The sequence below is a fragment of the Monodon monoceros genome, unplaced genomic scaffold, assembly GCF_005190385.1.
Source record: "Monodon monoceros isolate NGI ecotype Baffin Bay Population unplaced genomic scaffold, NGI_Narwhal_1 Super_Scaffold_18, whole genome shotgun sequence".
NCBI lineage: Eukaryota > Metazoa > Chordata > Mammalia > Artiodactyla > Monodontidae > Monodon > Monodon monoceros.
In genome coordinates this window covers 43,919,203-43,936,382 of record NW_021703774.1, presented here as the reverse complement: position 1 = coordinate 43,936,382, position 17,180 = coordinate 43,919,203, and the positions used below count along the sequence as shown (strand labels likewise).

General features: G+C 36.2%; 1 protein-coding gene across 1 annotated transcript in view; it reads left to right on the top strand.

The window, feature by feature from the left end:
• Nucleotides 1–9,493, top strand: part of RNF2 (ring finger protein 2) — a 54,970-nt gene extending 45,477 nt beyond the window's left edge. The window contains exons 4-7 of the mRNA XM_029231094.1: nt 103–318; nt 6,678–6,950; nt 8,030–8,201; nt 8,546–9,493. Of these exons, the coding sequence (XP_029086927.1) occupies nt 103–318; nt 6,678–6,950; nt 8,030–8,201; nt 8,546–8,647 (763 nt within the window). The 3' untranslated portion in view covers nt 8,648–9,493. The remainder of the gene's footprint in view (nt 1–102; nt 319–6,677; nt 6,951–8,029; nt 8,202–8,545) is intronic.
• The last annotated feature ends 7,687 nt before the right edge of the window (nt 9,494–17,180 follow it).

The window sequence follows — 17,180 nt, the reverse complement described above, 5'->3', positions numbered from 1 at the left end:
CTATTGGAATAAAGATGATAATTATCTGGAAGCTGGCTATTTTTGTCTTTAGCCCAAAGATCCTGGCATTATTTACATTTTCTTTTCTCTCTTTTTATTTAGCAATAAAGAATGCCCTACCTGTCGGAAAAAGCTAGTTTCCAAAAGATCACTAAGACCAGACCCAAACTTTGATGCACTCATCAGCAAAATTTATCCAAGTCGTGATGAGTATGAAGCTCATCAAGAAAGAGTATTAGCCAGGATCAACAAGCACAACAATCAGCAAGCACTCAGTCACAGCATTGAGGAAGGACTGAAGATACAGGCCATGAACAGGTATACGGGAGAGAAGGCCAGGCAGGGCGGCCATTTTTCCACTCTATTAAATACTGAATTAACACCCTCCATTTTGAGAAAGATAAAATGCAGTAACAAATAGTAGTTCTGTGTGGTTACCTTTTCTTGAAGGTATAAAATATGTCTCTAGGCCTAATACGGTATTCCATTTAAAGTACTAGAGTCTTAAAAAAAAACAAAACAAGACAAATACCCTCTTATACCCACTTCTCCCTCCACTTACCATTGTATTTCTTCTCTTTAAAAGAGTTGTCTGTGCTTACTATATCCAATACTTCTACTGTCCCATTTTGAACTCCCCCAGTCAGGCTTTATCCCAATGCCTCATATCACCCTTGTTGAAGTTACCATTGACCTCCACACTGCAAAACCCAATTGCTGATTCTCAGATCTCATCTTACTTAGCAGCATTTTATACAGTTAATTTCTGTTTTCTCTTTGACTGGTTTCCTTCCGCTGGCTTTCAAGAGACGATATTCTCCTGGTTCCCTTTGTATGTCGTTAGCTGTTCCTTATTTCAAACTTAACATGTTCAGTACTGAACTTGTAATTCTTATCCCCTACTTCTCTTCATTCTTGCTCATTTTAGTTGATGGCAACTCCATCATCCTACTTGCTTTAGCCAAAAACTTTGGAGTTACCTTTCACCTCTCTCTTTTTTCCCAGTCCGTATTCCAGTTTGTGAATAAATATATTTGTAGCTTTTTCCATAATATATCCAAATTGGTCTAGGCAACCACCATCTTTCATTTGAAAGTGTTGAAATAGCCTCCCAATTGGTCTTTCAACTTTCCATGCTTACCTCCACATTGTCTGTGCTCAGCACAGCAGCCAGAGTGATAAATTGGAAGTCAGGTCATAGTTCTCCTTTGCTTTGAAGCCTCTAATAGCTTCTATTCACAGTCAGGTTAAAAGACTTTAATGATAGCTTCCAAGACCCTATATAATCTGAGCACTTTCCTCACCCCTATTCTCTTTTCTGCTCTGACATCTCCTGATATGTTTAGGCCTCAGGGAGAGTCAGCATCTTCCACAGCCACATCGCAATAAAGCCAGTCACCAATAAAGCCACATCCCAATCTAGTGGCTTTCACCTTGGCTGAATATCAGAATCACTTGGAAAGCTTTTAAATCCTAGGGCCTCAAAGGCATCACTCCAGACTAAGTAAATCAAAATCTTTGATTGGGGTACAGGCATTCGTATTTTAAAAGTTCGAGAAGTGGTTCTGAAGAGTAAACTTTTAGTCTTTTACCAGGAGAAAGAATCCCCTTCATAAAATCCTTTATAGATAGACCTTTCATTTTGCTTGAACATTTCTAATGGTGGGAGTATGTGATAGAAGCTTCTTTCATTTGTTAATAACTTTATTAAAGCTTCTTGGCTGTTTTTAAGACTTAGCAAGCTTGTTTCTGCCTCAGGGCCTTTATACTTCCTGTTCTCTCTTTCAGGAACCCTCTTCTTCTAGATAGTCCACATGGCACACACACTCATTCTTCAGGTGTCTGCTAAGTTCCCGTCTTCCACCACAGGACTCCATACTTTCTTACCCTCTCTGCCTCATTTTTCTTCATAGCACTTATCATTCTCTGAACATGTGTATGTTATTTGCTGTACTAGAATAACATAAGCCCTAAGAGGGTAGAGACTGTGTGAGTATTACTGATTCTTATAACACCAGTACATAGAACTACGTTTGGCTTAAAGTAAACAGTTTTGTATGAATATATATTTTTTTAAAGTTCTTCCCTTATATTGAATTAAAATTAGTCTTTTGTGTGTAGCAGTCTTGATATGTCTTTGTCAAAATACTTATGTTGGGTTCTATATTTATTTCAGATTCTGCTTCTATCTACTAGTCCTCAAATAACTTCATATAAATATACATTCTTATATGCTCCTCTAAAGGCTAAATATTTACACTCCTAATTTCTTTTATTCCTCATATGACATTCAAGTTTGTTGGTGTGTAATTCTTGAAATGCTACCTCTATAACAGTATGTAGTGTTACGGATATGATTTGATAAATGCAGGATATGATAGGCTATTGATCTACCTCCATTATCTGAACATTATTTTATGAATGCTGCCTGAAATTACATTAATCTAGCTGTGTTCTTTGGAAAGAAGTGTGAGGTAAATATAAATACATTAGACAAGTAACCCTGTTGAGTTTTTTGTTTGTTTCATTATTTTGGTCTTTCCATATCACAGTAGAAAATTATGATAAAAAACATAAAATTTACCATATTCAGCATTTTTAAATATACAGTGCAGTATTGTAAGTGCATTCACACAGTTGTACAGTCAATTTCCAGAACTCTTTTCATCTTATAAAACAAACTCTGTACCCATTAAGCGACAGTTCCTCATTTCTTCCTCCTCTCCTCAGCTCCTGGTAACCACCATTCTGCTTTGTGTTTCTGTGATTTTGATTACTTTAAATACCTCATATATGTGGAATCATACAGTATTTGTCTTTCTGTGATTGGCTTAATGTCTTCAAAGTTTATCCATGTTGTAGTACCTGCAGAATTTCCTTCCTTTTTAAGACTAATCCATTGTATGTGTTCACTTTTTTTTTTTTAATAAATTTATTTATTTTTGGCTGCGTTGGGTGTTTGTTGCTGCCCACAGGCTTTCTCTAGTTGCGGTGAGCGGGGGCTACTCTTCATTGCAGTGTGCGTGCTTCTCATTGTGGTGGCTTCTCTTGTTGCGGTGGCTTCTATTGTTGCGGAGCAGGAGCTCTAGGCGTGCAGGCTTCAGTAGTTGTGGTGTGCAGGCTCAGTAGTTGTGGTTTGCGGGCTCTAGAGCGCAGGCTCAGTAGTTGTGGCACACGGACTTAGTTGCTCTGCAGCATGTGGGATCTTCTAGGACTAGGGATCGAACCTGTGTCCCCTGCATTGTCAGGCAGATTCTTAACCAGTGTGCCACCAGGGAAGTCCCAGTGTTCATATATTTTTGAATCATAGTTTTGTCAATTAACATATTAGTCACCCCCTCTTAATTTTGAAATGCTGTATAGATTTCATAAACAGTATTTTATTTTTGGGGGGGGGAAGTTCTTGAGCATCTTTCCTAAGCAAGGATGCTCACTCGCACCACTTCTATTCAACATGGTATTGGAAGTCCTAGCCACAGCAGTCAAAACAAAAAAGAAAGGGAGGGAGGGTATCCAAATAGGAGGGAAAGAGGTAAAATTGTCATTATATATGCAAATGACATAATACTCTATAGAAAACTGTAAAGACTCCACACAGAAACTATTAGAACTAATAAATGAATTCAGCAGAGTAGCAGGATACAAGATTAATATACAGAAATCTGTTACATTTCTTTACACTAACAACGAAATATCAGGAAGAGAAAGTAACAAAACAGAACAATCCTGTTTAAAATTGCTTCAAAAAAAAAAAAAAACCCTAGGAATAAATTTAACCAAGGAAGTAAAAGACCTATATGCTGAGAACTATAAAATTGATAAAGGAAATAGAAGAAGATTCAAAGAAATGGAAAGACATCCCATGTTCTTGAATTGGAAGAATTAATATTGTTAAAATGGGCATACTACTCAAAGCAGTCTACACATTTAATGCCATCCCTGTCAAATTACCCATGGCATTTTTCACAGAACTAGAATAAATAATCCTAAAATTTATATGAAACCACAAAAGACCTAGAATTGCCAGAGCAGTCCTGAGGAAAAAGAACAAAGCTGGAGGCATAACCCTCCCAGACTTCCGACAAGACTACAAAGCTACAGTTATGAAAACAGCATGGTACTGGTGCAAAAACAGACATACAGATCAGTGGAACAGAATAAAGAGCCCAGAAATAAACCCACACAACCTGTGGTCAACTAATCTTTGACAAAGAAGGCAAGAATATACAATGGAGAAAGGAGTTTCTTTAGCAAGTGGTGTTGGGAAAGCTGGACAGCCACATGTAAATCCATGAAGTTAGAACATGGCTTCATACCATACACAAAAATAAACCAAAAATATCTTAAAGACTTAAATATAAGACATGACACGATAAAACTCCTAGAAGAGAGTATAGGCAAAACATTCTCTGATGTAAATTGCAGCAGTATTTTTTTAGATCAGTCTCCCAAGGCAAAATAAATAAAAGCAAAAGTAAACAAATGAGACCTAATCAAACTTATAAGCTTTTGCACAGCAAAGGAAACCATAAACAAAACAAAAAGACAGCATACAGACTGGGAGAAAATAGTTGCAAATGATGAGACTGACAAGGGCTTAATTTCAAAAATATATAAACACCTCATACAACTACGTATCAAAAATCAAACAACCCAATCAAAAAATGGACAGAAGACCTAAATAGGCATTTCTCCAAAGAAGACATACAGGTAGCCAGCAGGCACATGAAAAGATGCTCAACATCACTGTTTATTAGAGAAATGCAAATAAAAACTACAAGGAGGTATCACCTTACTCTGATCTGAATGGCCATCATCAAAAGTCTACAAATAATAAATACTGGAGAAGGTGTGGAGAAAAGGGAGCCAGTCCTCCTACACTGTTGGTGGAAATGTAAATTGGTGCAGCACTGTGGAGAACAGTATGGAGGTTCCTTAAAAAACTAAAAATAAGAGTTACTATATGATCCGGCAGTCCCACTCCGGGGCATATATCCAGAAAAGGTGAAAACTAATTCGAAAAGATACATGCATCCCAGTGTTAATTGTAGCACTGTTTACATTAGTCAAGACATGGAAGCAACCCAAGTGTCCATAACAGATGAATGGATAAAGAAGGTGTGGTACGTACACACACACACACACACACACTCTCTCTCTCTCTCTCTCTCTCTCTCTCAGAAATATTAGCCATAAAAAATGAAATACTGTCATTCATAGCAAAAGTGGAGATTATCATACTGAGTGAAGTAAGAGAAAGACAAATATATGATATCACTTATATGTGGAATCAAAAAAATAATACACATGAGTTTATTTACAGAACAGACTCATGGACATGGAAAACAAACTTATATTTACTAAAGGGGAAAAGGGGAGGGGGAGGGATAAAGTAGAGGAGTATGGGTTTAACAGATATGCATCACTATATATGAAATAGATAAACAACAAGGATTTACTGTATATAGCACAAGAAACTATATTCAATATCTTGTAATAACCTACAATGGAAAAGAATCTGAAAAAGAATTTTATATACATATGTATGTATGTATGTGTGTATATAACTTACTTTACACCCAGAACTAACACAGAATTGTAAATCAACTATAGTTCAATTTAAAAAAAAAGTTCTTGAGCGTCTTTCCCAAGCAGTGGGCTATTATTTCCTTGTTCTGGCAATAAAAATGTAGTAATGACACTATTCTTAGAAGTGCATGTCGTTCTTTCATATTTCTTTTTCATCACATATTCCCTCCTTTTTTCTTGTATATACAGCTGGAGAGGCAATACATATGGTAGAAAGAATGTGTATCGAGTTCTTCCTCTGGTTCTGGTGCTTACTAGCTTATAACCATGGACCATGGACCTCAGTTTCATTGGTTTTTCTCAATTATAAAATGATAATAACGTTAACTGCCTTGATAGTTGTTTTGATGGGTAAGTAAGATGTATACACAAAGTACCTTGCCCAGTTACTGGTTTTTAGTATTTGAGCTTGTTAGAGAGCTGCTTCTGTGTTTATGCTCCATATTTAGATACCATCGCATCTTCTGCATTGGAATAATTTTGCATTGCATTAGCAGACTTTGGGTGAGGTCAGCAGCGGGCAGGTAGTGCTTACCATTACTCTTAAATCCTGTTTCCTTAAGAAATTCTAATTAAAAAGGCATAAATATCTTCCCTCAGAACTGTAAATTTTTCATAACTGAATTATGCCTTTCTTTAGATTTAAAATCTCATAATAAAGGAAATCATCAAAATGTAAATATTTGCCAATAATTCCTATAATCAATAAAGAAAAGTTTTAAGGGAATATAAACATTTGTTTAATTTATTCAGATGTTTGCCTGTGTATAAGTGACATTCCCTAGACCTTTCAGGGACATGTGGGAAATAAATGACATTATTCAACTTGGAGCAAATTCAGTTATCAAGATGTTTTTAGAATTTAGTTTTGGGGGTTTTTTTTTTTGGCTACGCTGCGTGGCTTGCGGGATCTCAGTTCCCCGACCAGGGATTGAACCCAGACCATGGCAGTAAAAGCCCCGAATCCTAACCATTAGACCACCAGGGAACTTAGAATTTAGTAAATTCAGTAAACATACTTCAAAATTGATGCATTGAAAAGGCCTAAATGAAGATTTCATGTTTTTTGTTTTGTTTTCCTTAACTAGATTACAGCGAGGCAAGAAACAACAGATTGAAAATGGTAGTGGAGCAGAAGACAATGGAGACAGTTCTCACTGTAGTAATGCATCCACACATAGCAATCAGGAAGCAGGACCTAGTAACAAACGGACCAAAACATCTGATGATTCTGGGCTTGAGCTTGATAATAACAATGCAACAGTGGCAATTGATCCAGTAATGGATGGTGCTAGTGAAATTGAATTAGTATTCAGGCCTCATCCCACACTTATGGAAAAAGATGACAGTGCACAGACAAGGTAAGCGTGTGGGTTAGTTTCAGATTATTTGAATTTAGAATGTTAGAATGTTAAGGAGTTAAAAGGCAATTTTAGATAAGAATTAAGGGTGACATTTGTCATCCCATTGATTGCCAGGGTTTGGTTGGATATTTTGGCTGCCTGAATTGTTGTTTTCGTCTTTCCTCATGTGCTTCCCACCCACAGTTGCGTATCTGAAAGGAATGACCCTTCTAGGCAGAGGAGGAGAAAGGATCATTTACATTTCTTATCAATGATGCTAGGGTGCCAGAAGGCTCTAAAATTCATGCTGGCCAGGATGGCTGCTTTAGCACTATATAACTCTAGAGAGCCTGTCCTTGAGTGCATATAAGCATCAAATATTTGTTGAGTGAGTGAGTAAATGGTATACGATGCTTTAAAAAACAATTAGCACTTCAGTGCTTTGTCTTAAAAACCTAAAATTTATTAATTCTTAGACAAGAAGAAATTGGCTCATATTCTTAGTATTATTCTTGCTGCTGTAGACTCAAAACTTCTGATCATTGGGATTGAGGGGTATGTTCTTTTTTTTCCTCTCGATACAGTGTTATTTCTATTTGATTTTTGTCATTCTGTGTCATATTTTATGTATGGTAAGGTAGGTAGAGCTTTCATGGCCTGGTAGATAGTGAGCTTGTACTTTTACTGTTTCTGTACCTTTTCAATAAGAAATTTTTAGATAATAGAGGAATAAATTTCTGGTATTTTGTCAATAATTGAGACATTTTACATTTTATATATCTTTTTAGAAATGTATTAGTTTAGTTTTGTTTTGTTTTGTTTTTGCGGTACGCGGGCCTCTCACTGTTACGGCCTCTCCTGTTGCGGAGCACAGGCTCCGGACGCGCAGGCTCAGCGGCCATGGCTCACGGGCCTAGCCACTCTGTGGCATGTGGGATCTTCCCAGACCGGGGCACGAACCCGTGTCCCCTGCATCAGCAGGTGGACTCTCAACCACTGCGCCACCAGGGAAGCCCTTAGAAATGTATTAGTTTTATAATTTATGTATGTTTTATCACTAATCTAGAAAGTAAGGTTTTAATGATTTATTTTTCCAGATACATAAAGACTTCAGGTAATGCCACTGTTGATCACTTATCCAAGTATCTGGCTGTGAGGTTAGCTTTAGAAGAACTTCGAAACAAAGGAGAATCAAACCAGATGAACCTTGATACAGCCAGTGAGAAGCAGTATACCATTTACATAGCAACAGCCAGTGGCCAGTTCACTGTAAGTATTTAAAATAATAGGCTGTTGAAATTGGGAGTACATTGATCATCTGAGAGTGGCAGGTTGTGGGGTGGGGCCTAATAAAATGGTACAGACTCTGGAAGGAGGAGAAGTTGCAACAGGTAGTTAACTTGATATATCCTTTGTTCTTTTATGAATAGTGTAAGTGACAAGTTTATCTTAGGATTTTTTTTTAAGATGGACTTTTTTAAAATTGGGGTATAGTTGTTTTACATTGTTGTGCTAAGATGGACTTCTCTGTTTGTTCCATCTCACAATTTTGTGCTTTGAGCAGTTTTCATAATTCTTTCTTGTTTTTGTTTTTGTTTTTGTTTTTGTTTTAGGTGTTAAATGGCTCTTTTTCTTTGGAATTGGTCAGTGAGAAATACTGGAAGGTGAACAAACCCATGGAACTTTATTATGCACCCACAAAGGAGCACAAATGAACTTTTACTAAAACCAATTCTGAGAATGAACTTTTTTATAGCCTATTTCTTTAATATTAAAGATGTACCGTCATTACTTTTATGGACAGAACATTGGATATGTTGTTCAGTTTTCTTTCTGAGCCAGATTCGTTTACACTATTAGAATCTTTTCCCCTTAATTTAAGATATCCTTTTTTGGAAGGGACTGCAGTTATTCAGTACTTTTTCTTTCCTTTTAAAACTATATCTAGGGTTGTATGTTTTCACAAAGTGTGGTTCCATTTGGAGCATCTTGGAGCTTTTGACCCAGGAATTTTTCATAGTTCTGTATTCTTAAGTGAAGATTCAGTTGGCCGTCCTTTCCCCTCCCCTCAGAAGTTTTTTAGGCCTACAGAATGTTAAATAATATGTATTTTGACTTTTTTTTCTTGGAGTCTTGTATATTTATAGTTTTCTATATAAGCTGTAGTATCTTCATGAAGACCAAGGCTCAAATTTACTGTGCGTAAAAAACAATTCTCATAGGATTATTATTTTCATGGTGTTTTCTTCCATAATATCTCATTTTTTAAAAAAAAGTTCTTTATGAACTTAGTGTCCATTGTCATGCAATGTTATTTTCTTCCATTTTTTTTCTCTCTAATTTTGGAATTTCTGATCCTGGGAAAGAGAACCAAACAAGATCTCAAGTTCTGTGAGAACTTGGTTCATTCACAGATTTCATTGAAGAAAGAAAAATTAAATTGGTCTTATGTAGTCTTCAAGTGTATATTTAAAGAAGTCTTTTTTGTATTAGTTCTACTGTCACCTCAGTTCCTTTATTATGTGTTATGTTTTTTCCTATTAAAATACCAGAGACATGGAGATATTTTGCACTTTAGCCTTGATGAAAAGTACAAGATATGTTCAAAGCTTCCCTGATTCTTTTCTTATTGGTAGCCACGTAAGTTTCAAAAATAACATGGTACATAGAAGTAACAATGGGGAAAAATTTGCTTCTGTTTGAAAAGTGTGTTTAGCATTTTGGGTTGCCATATCAGTTTATAAATTTTGGTGCTCTGCTAATTATACTCTTTCTAGAGAAGCAAGTTAATGGAGCTTGAGCCCTGCCTTGATGTGTAGTGAAAGATAATTCTGTAGAAGAATGTCAGCCAGCATGGTAAAGCTGTTCTACTCTTCTTAATTTAGTTTTATATTGAAGGACAGTGTTTGGTGTTTAGAGCCAAAAGGCTTTATGATTACAGGTCAGAAATAAGATTGACTTGCGTTTTATTTTTCGTCCCTGTCCTGATTCCAGGTATGTTTCCAAGTTTATATTATCACAGTATTTACAAAAACATGTTTGCATTGAGAATTAACCATAAAAGGTTTTTGCCAGGGGAGAGTCATCCTCTAATACCATTGTAACTAAAGCCTGTCTAGTCATTGTAAATTATTTACCTGTCATTTTTGACAGATTGGGGCCAGCTTGATGTTTTAAATCTTCACCCCAATACGAAAATTAAAAGGCTTGTTAAATTTTTTACCATTTTATCGAAAATATTTAAAATCTGTTTTTACCTTGGGAATCTGTGCCATGAAATTTGAAAACCACCAAAAATCAAGGGAAATTTTGTATTCAGTTCCTTTTCTGGTATAATGTTAAATTGTATAGATTATTAATGCATGTCCACTGAATATAACCCTGGTTTTGTGATATAACTGCTTAGATTTTATTGGTGACATTAGGTTAATGGTTGCATTAAATAACTAAATTCCCATTGTGATTATGAATTGAAATTTGTCTTTAGGCAAAAAGTTATTTGTGAATATGAGCTTTGTGCTTAGAGAATGTATGTGTTTTTATCTGTCAGTATGGGAGGATGTAAATTCTTTGCATCATTAGTGAATTTATTGGATGTGTAATCCTTTGAAAAATATAATTATAGGTATTTGATAAGAGCATTGAATGTGTAGTGTCGTGTGTGTGTATGTATGTGTATGTGTGTGTGTTTTGGAGGGTGGGTACTATTTACTATTAACTACCAGCTATTTCATAAAGTATTTATTATTTAAGTAACTTCTATAACCACCGTCTCACCTGAGGAACAAAAGGCTCACTAAATAGGACCTTTGGATAATACATTATCATTTAAAAATTTATTATGGTAAAATATATATATAATCTAATTTATCATTTTAACCATACAATTAATTCAGTGACATTAAGATACATTCACAATGTTGTATAACCATCACCACTATCTATTTACAGAACTATTATCCCAGTCAGAAACTCTGTACCTGTTAAATGATAATTCCACATTACCACTCCTACCCCCAGCTCCTGGTAAACTCTGTTCTACTTTCTCTCTTTGACTTTGACTATTTTAGGCACCTTATATATGTGGAATCATACAGTATTTGTCCTTTGTGTCTTATTTCTCATAGCATAATGGTTTTAAGATTCATCCATGTTGTAGCATATATCAGAATTTTATTCCTTATTATGGCTGAATAATATTCCACTGTATGAATATACCACATTTTTTTTATCCGTTCATCTGTTGATGGGCCCTTAGATTGCTGGACACTTTTTGCTGTTGTGAATAATGCTGCTATGACCATTTTTGTACAAGTATCTGTGTGAGTCCCTGCTTTAAATTCTTTTGGGTATATACCTGGGAGTGAAGTTGTTGAATCACATGGTAATTCTATATTTAATTTTTTGAGGAACTGCAAACTTTTCTACAGTGGCTGCACCATTTTGCAATTCCTCCAGCAATGTAGAAGGATTCCACTTTCTCCACATCCTAACTAACATTTGTTATTTTTGTTTTTAATAGCTGTCGTGATGGATGTAAAGTGTTATTTCATTGTGGTTTTGGTTGCATTTCCCTGATGGCTTTCCCTGATGGCTTGTGATGCTAAGCATCTTTTCATGTACTTATTAGCCATTTGTATATATCTTCTGTGGAGAAATGTCTATTTAAGTCTTTTGCCCATTTTTAATTGGGTTGTTTTTCTGTGTGTGTTGTAGGAGTTCTTGATATATTCTGGATATTAATCTGTCATCAGATACATGATTTACAGGTATTTTCTCCCATTCTGTGGGTTGCATTTTCACTCTTTCAGTAGTGTCCTTTGATGTACCAAAGTTTTTAATTTTGATGAAGTCTAGTTTTCTTTCTGTTGCCTGTTCTTTTGGTGTCATATCCAAGAAGGCATTGCCAAATCCAGTATCATGAAGATTTTCCTCCAAGAGTTTAGATCTTTGATCCATTTTGAGTTTTGTATGTGGCGAAAGGTAAGGATTCACCTTTGTTTGCATTTGGATATCCAGTTTCCCCGGCAACATGTGTTGAAAAGACTGCCCTTTCTCCATTGAATGGTCCTGGCAGCCTTAATTAATTTTCAATTGATGAAAATTAATTGACCTTATATGTCATGGTTTATTTCTGAGGTCATATTCCATTGGTCTGTATGACTGTTCTTTTGCCAGTACAGTCAGTTTTGATTATTGTAGCTTTGTAATTAGTTTTACGTTATCATTTTAAATCTTAAGGCTGGGGAAGACAATATTTCACTTGTACGTTTAAGAAAATTGAGGCTTAGGATTCTGACTTGGACAACTAAACCAGAAATAATTAAAATGCCAGATGAGAAGAGGTGTCTCTTTTGAATTCCCATCACATTTCTAGTTAGAAATATTTGGTTTTCTAAGTTTTAGAAACATGATTATTAGAAAGGAATAGTAATTAGTGTTCCATTGTTGTAATTATAAAAATGGCTTCTTTGAGAACTTAATGGAGTAAGGACCTCTGAAAATCTGATGTTCCATAAAAGCAATGAGAACACTAAAAGTTGTCAAAATCAACTTTGTCAGAACTCTAAAAATTAACTAAAGGCTGCCAATAGTCTAAAAAGCACTTATTAAACAGAAACCGTAACAATATATGTTGTAACTTTTGTGTCTGTGTGTGTGTGTGTGTGTGTGTGTGTGTATGTATGTATGTATGTGTTATACTGCTTAAGAACCCTGCTTTAGAGTCTGGATTTAAATTCCAAAATTCCAATGCAATCTGCCTGGATTTAAATTCCATGCATCACTAGCCTTGGGCAGGTGATGCCAAGGTCATCATTTGACCTTGGGCAAATCTTTTTTCATTTCTCCAGCACCCAGCCGCAATGGGCAAGTTGGTTTGTAACATTTTATATTGCCCTATCTTTCCCTAGTTCCAGGGTAGCCTTGAAAACAAGTAGCCTTGCAACTATGGTAGCTGTTAAAACCAGCAGCCTAGTTGACACTGGAGGGGACTTGAAGCTAACCAGAAAGCCCACCCCAGAGAACTGTCAGTATTTGACCTGTCTGGTACCTCACTGAAAAGCTCTCTTCTCAGAGCTTGTCTTTATTTAACCTGACTCGACTCACTGTGTGCAAACAGCTCTGTCTTCAGCCTGTTTGTGGAAAGCAGCTGCAGTTGTTTACCATAGAAGCTGCCTGAGGCAGTGATAACAATTGGGGCTAAAAAGACACTGACCAAAAAAGAAAAGGAAAAGCTGAGGAATGACATATCTGTAGAGGACTTTGAAAAACTCAAGCATATTCCTGGGAATCTAGAAGGCCACATGCGCAAGGCTGTATGCATGCCCAAGAGAAAAATGAAGAAGGCACCATTCTCACCAGTGACAGAACTTGAGGCTCTGCAAGTAGGAAGTGGAGGCTAGGGCAGAGTTGTAAACTGCGTGTTGGAGTGTTGAAGGCCTATCCCAACACATTCACAGAGCGCTGCTTCAATGCTAGGAGAGTTATTGTTTGAAGGCATTTAAGGAGATTTCTGTCCAATCATTAGCTGACTTCTAAGCTAACAAAACAGAATATAGTGGTCACACTCAGCAAAGAATGCAGACTTTACAGAATTAGTCCAAGAAGTTCACTAACAAATAGCAAACACAACAAACCCTGGGGAGGGAAGGGATTCTGTTGTTCAGAGTTGCCACATCATATTAAATGTCTAGTCTCAAAAAAATTTACAAGACATGCAAAGAGACAAAGTGTCTGGGAGGAAGCCCAGATGTTTGACTTATTAAGCAAAAACTTTGTTAGCTTTTAAAAGCATGTTCAAAGAACTAAAAGAGACTATATCTTAAAAGCTAAATTTGAGGATAATCTTTCACTAAATAGAGAATAAAAGTAAAGAGAAATTATGATAAAAGAACCAAATAGAAATCCTGTTTTGGAAAAATACAACAAGTGAAATAAATTCAGTAGAGGGCCTCAAAAGCAGATTTGAACTGGTAGAAATATTCAGCAAACTTGAACAGAGGTATCAAGAGGTATCAGTTGAGAGTGTCCTCTCAGAAAAAAAGGAAAGGAATAGAAACTAACACAACATTGTAAATCAACTATACCTCAATATAAAATAAAAATTAAATTAAAAAAAAAGGAATGAAGGGGAAAAAAAGCTGCAGAGACCTGTGGGACACTGTCAAGTGATTAGCATAATTGGGGTCCTAGAAGGAGAGGAGAGAAAGGGGCACAAAGTGTATTTGAAGAAATAATTGTCCAAAACTTTAGAATTTTATGAAAAAGAATCTGCACATCTCAGAAGCTTAACTAATGCTAAGTAAGACAGACTTTCAGAAGCAGCAAGAGAAAAGTGATCGCATACAAGGTATCTTTAGTAAGATTAACAACTCACTTCTCATGGGAAATCATGGCGGCTGGGAGAGTAGTGAATGACATAAAAAGCACCTAGAATTCTGTATGCCACAAAATTATTCCTCAAAATGAAAGAAATTAAGATGTTCACACATAAAAACAGAACAAATTTGTCACTAGCAGACCTGCCTGCCTCACAAGAAATACTAAAGAATCCTTTAGGCAGAATTGAAAGGTCATTAGATAGTAAGTTGAATCCACACAAATAAGTAGCACTGGTAAAGTTAACTACATAACTAAACATAAAGGACGGTGTATTTGTATTAGCTTGGGCTGCTATAACAAAATACCATAGACTGGATGGCTTAAACAGCATACATTTGTTTCTCATAGCTTTGGAGGCTGGGAAGTCCAAGATCAAGGTGTGGGTAGCTTCAGTTCCTGGTGAGGGCCCTCCTCCTGGCTTGTAGACAGCTGCTTTATCACTGTTTCCCTGCATGGTAGAGAGAGCTCTGGTTTCTTTCTCTTCTTATAAGGACACTAGTCCCATAATGGGGGCCCCACTCTCATGACCTCATCTGAACCTAAGTACCTCCCGTAGGCTCAACCTCCAGCTACCATTACATAATGGGTTTGGGGAAGAGACATTCAGTCTGCAGTAGTACTTCTTATTTGTAAGTCTTCTGATTTAAAAGAAAATCACATACAGTAATAAATATGAGACTATTGAATGGGTTATAATGTGTATAGATGTAATTGTATGGCAATAGCATAAAACATCACGGAGGGAAGAGCTATATTGGAGCAAAGGTTTTATAGACTATGGAAATTAAATTGGTGTTAATCTGCAGTCAGATTATTTTAAATTAAGATGTTATCATCCTTAGCACAACCACTAAAACAATAACTCCAAAATCAGTAAAAGGAATTAAAATGGTATATAAGAAATTAACATTTAACACAAAAGAAGGCTGTAATAGAGGAATAGAGAAATAAGACATAACAGAGAAGACGATAAGCAAACTGGCAGATACAAATCCTGTTACTGTGAATTACATTGGATGTGAATGGACGAAACAGTCCAATAAAAGGCAGTTGGCAGAATGGATTAAAAACATGCAACTATATTGCTGTCCACAAGAGACATGTTTAGTTTCAAAGAAACAGATTGGTTGAAAGTAAAAGGGTGGAAAACCTCAACAGTAACCAAAAGAACCTAAATAGCTATACTAATTTTAGACAAAAGAGACCTTGGGCTTCCCTGGTGGCGCAGTGGTTAAGAATCTGCCTGCCAATGCCGGGGACATGCGTTCGAGCCCTGGCCTGGGAAGATCCTACATGCCGTGGAGCAACAAAGTCTGTGTACCACAGCTACTGAGCCTGTGCTTTAGAGCCCACGAGACACAACTCCTGAGCCCGTGTGCCACAACTACTGAAGCCCGCACACCTAGAGCCCATGCTCTGCAGCAAGAGAAGCCACCCAATGAGAAGCCCACGCACCACAACAAAGAGCAGCCCCCGCTCCCCAACTAGAGAAAGCGCAGCAACGAAGACCCAACACAGCCAAAAATAAAGAAATTTGTTTAAAAAAAGAGACCTTAAGACAAAAATTGTTAGTAGAGACATAATCATTTATAATGATAAAAGAGCCAGTCTTCAGGAAAACGTAACAATTGTAAATATGTGTCCACCAAACAACAGGACCCTAAAATACATTCCCAGATGAGGCAGAAAGCAGCATAATTGAAGGGAGAAATAGACAATTCAACAATAATAGTTGAAGTCAACACGCTGTTTTCATAGTGGACAGTTTAACTTGGTAGAAGATCAACAAGGAAATAGACTTGAACAGCACAGTAAACCAACTAGACCTAACATAGCAAGAGAAAACTTTACCCAACAATAGTAGAATACGTATTCTTAAGTGGACATAGAATGTTCTCCAGGGTCGGTGATAGGCTAGATCATAAAACAAGTCTCAGTAAATTAAAAGAAAAAATTATTCAGTTTATGGACTTTGGCTACAATGAAATGAAATTAGAATTCAATAGCAGAAGGAAATTTCGTTAATTCGTAAATATGTGGAAATTAACCAATACTTAAAAAAAGGTCGGAGGAAATATCAAAAAGCAAATTGGAAAATATTTTGAAGTGAATGAAAATGAAGACACAACATAGTAGAACTTATAGGAGGGAAAATTACAGGTGTAGATATTAACAAAGGAAATCTCAAACTAATAACCTAACCTTCCACCTTAAGACTGTAAAGAGCAAACTAACCACAAAACAAGCATAAGGGGGGGGGGGAACATTGAAGCAGAAATAACTGAAATAGGTCATAGGAAAACAAAAAAATAAAAGGTGGTTCTTTGAAAACAACAAAATTGACAAACCTGTTGAGAAGACTCAGATTACTAAAATCAGCAATGAAGGATATCAACTACTGACGTTATAGAAAGAAAAATGATTATAAGGGAATAATATGAACAGTTGTATGCCAACAAATTAGGTAACCTAGATCAAATGGACAAATTCCTATAAAGACACAAACTCTGAAACTGGCTCAAGAACAAATCGAAAACCTGAATAGATTTACAATAGATTGAATTAATTACAAAAAAACAAACAAAAAAATAACAACTTCCCACAGAGAAAAATGGCCAGACCCAAATGACTACACTGGTGAATTCTACCAAATGTTTACAGAACTAAAACCAGTCCTTTGTAAATTCTCGCAAAATATAGAGTATACTTTTTAACTCATTCTGTGAGGCTAGTATTTACTCTGGTACCAAAACCAAAGGCATCACAAGAAAGGAAAACTACAGATCAGTGTTTCTTATGAATACAGACATGAATCTCAACAACAACAACAAAAAGCCCTACTAGCATGCCAAATCCAACAACATA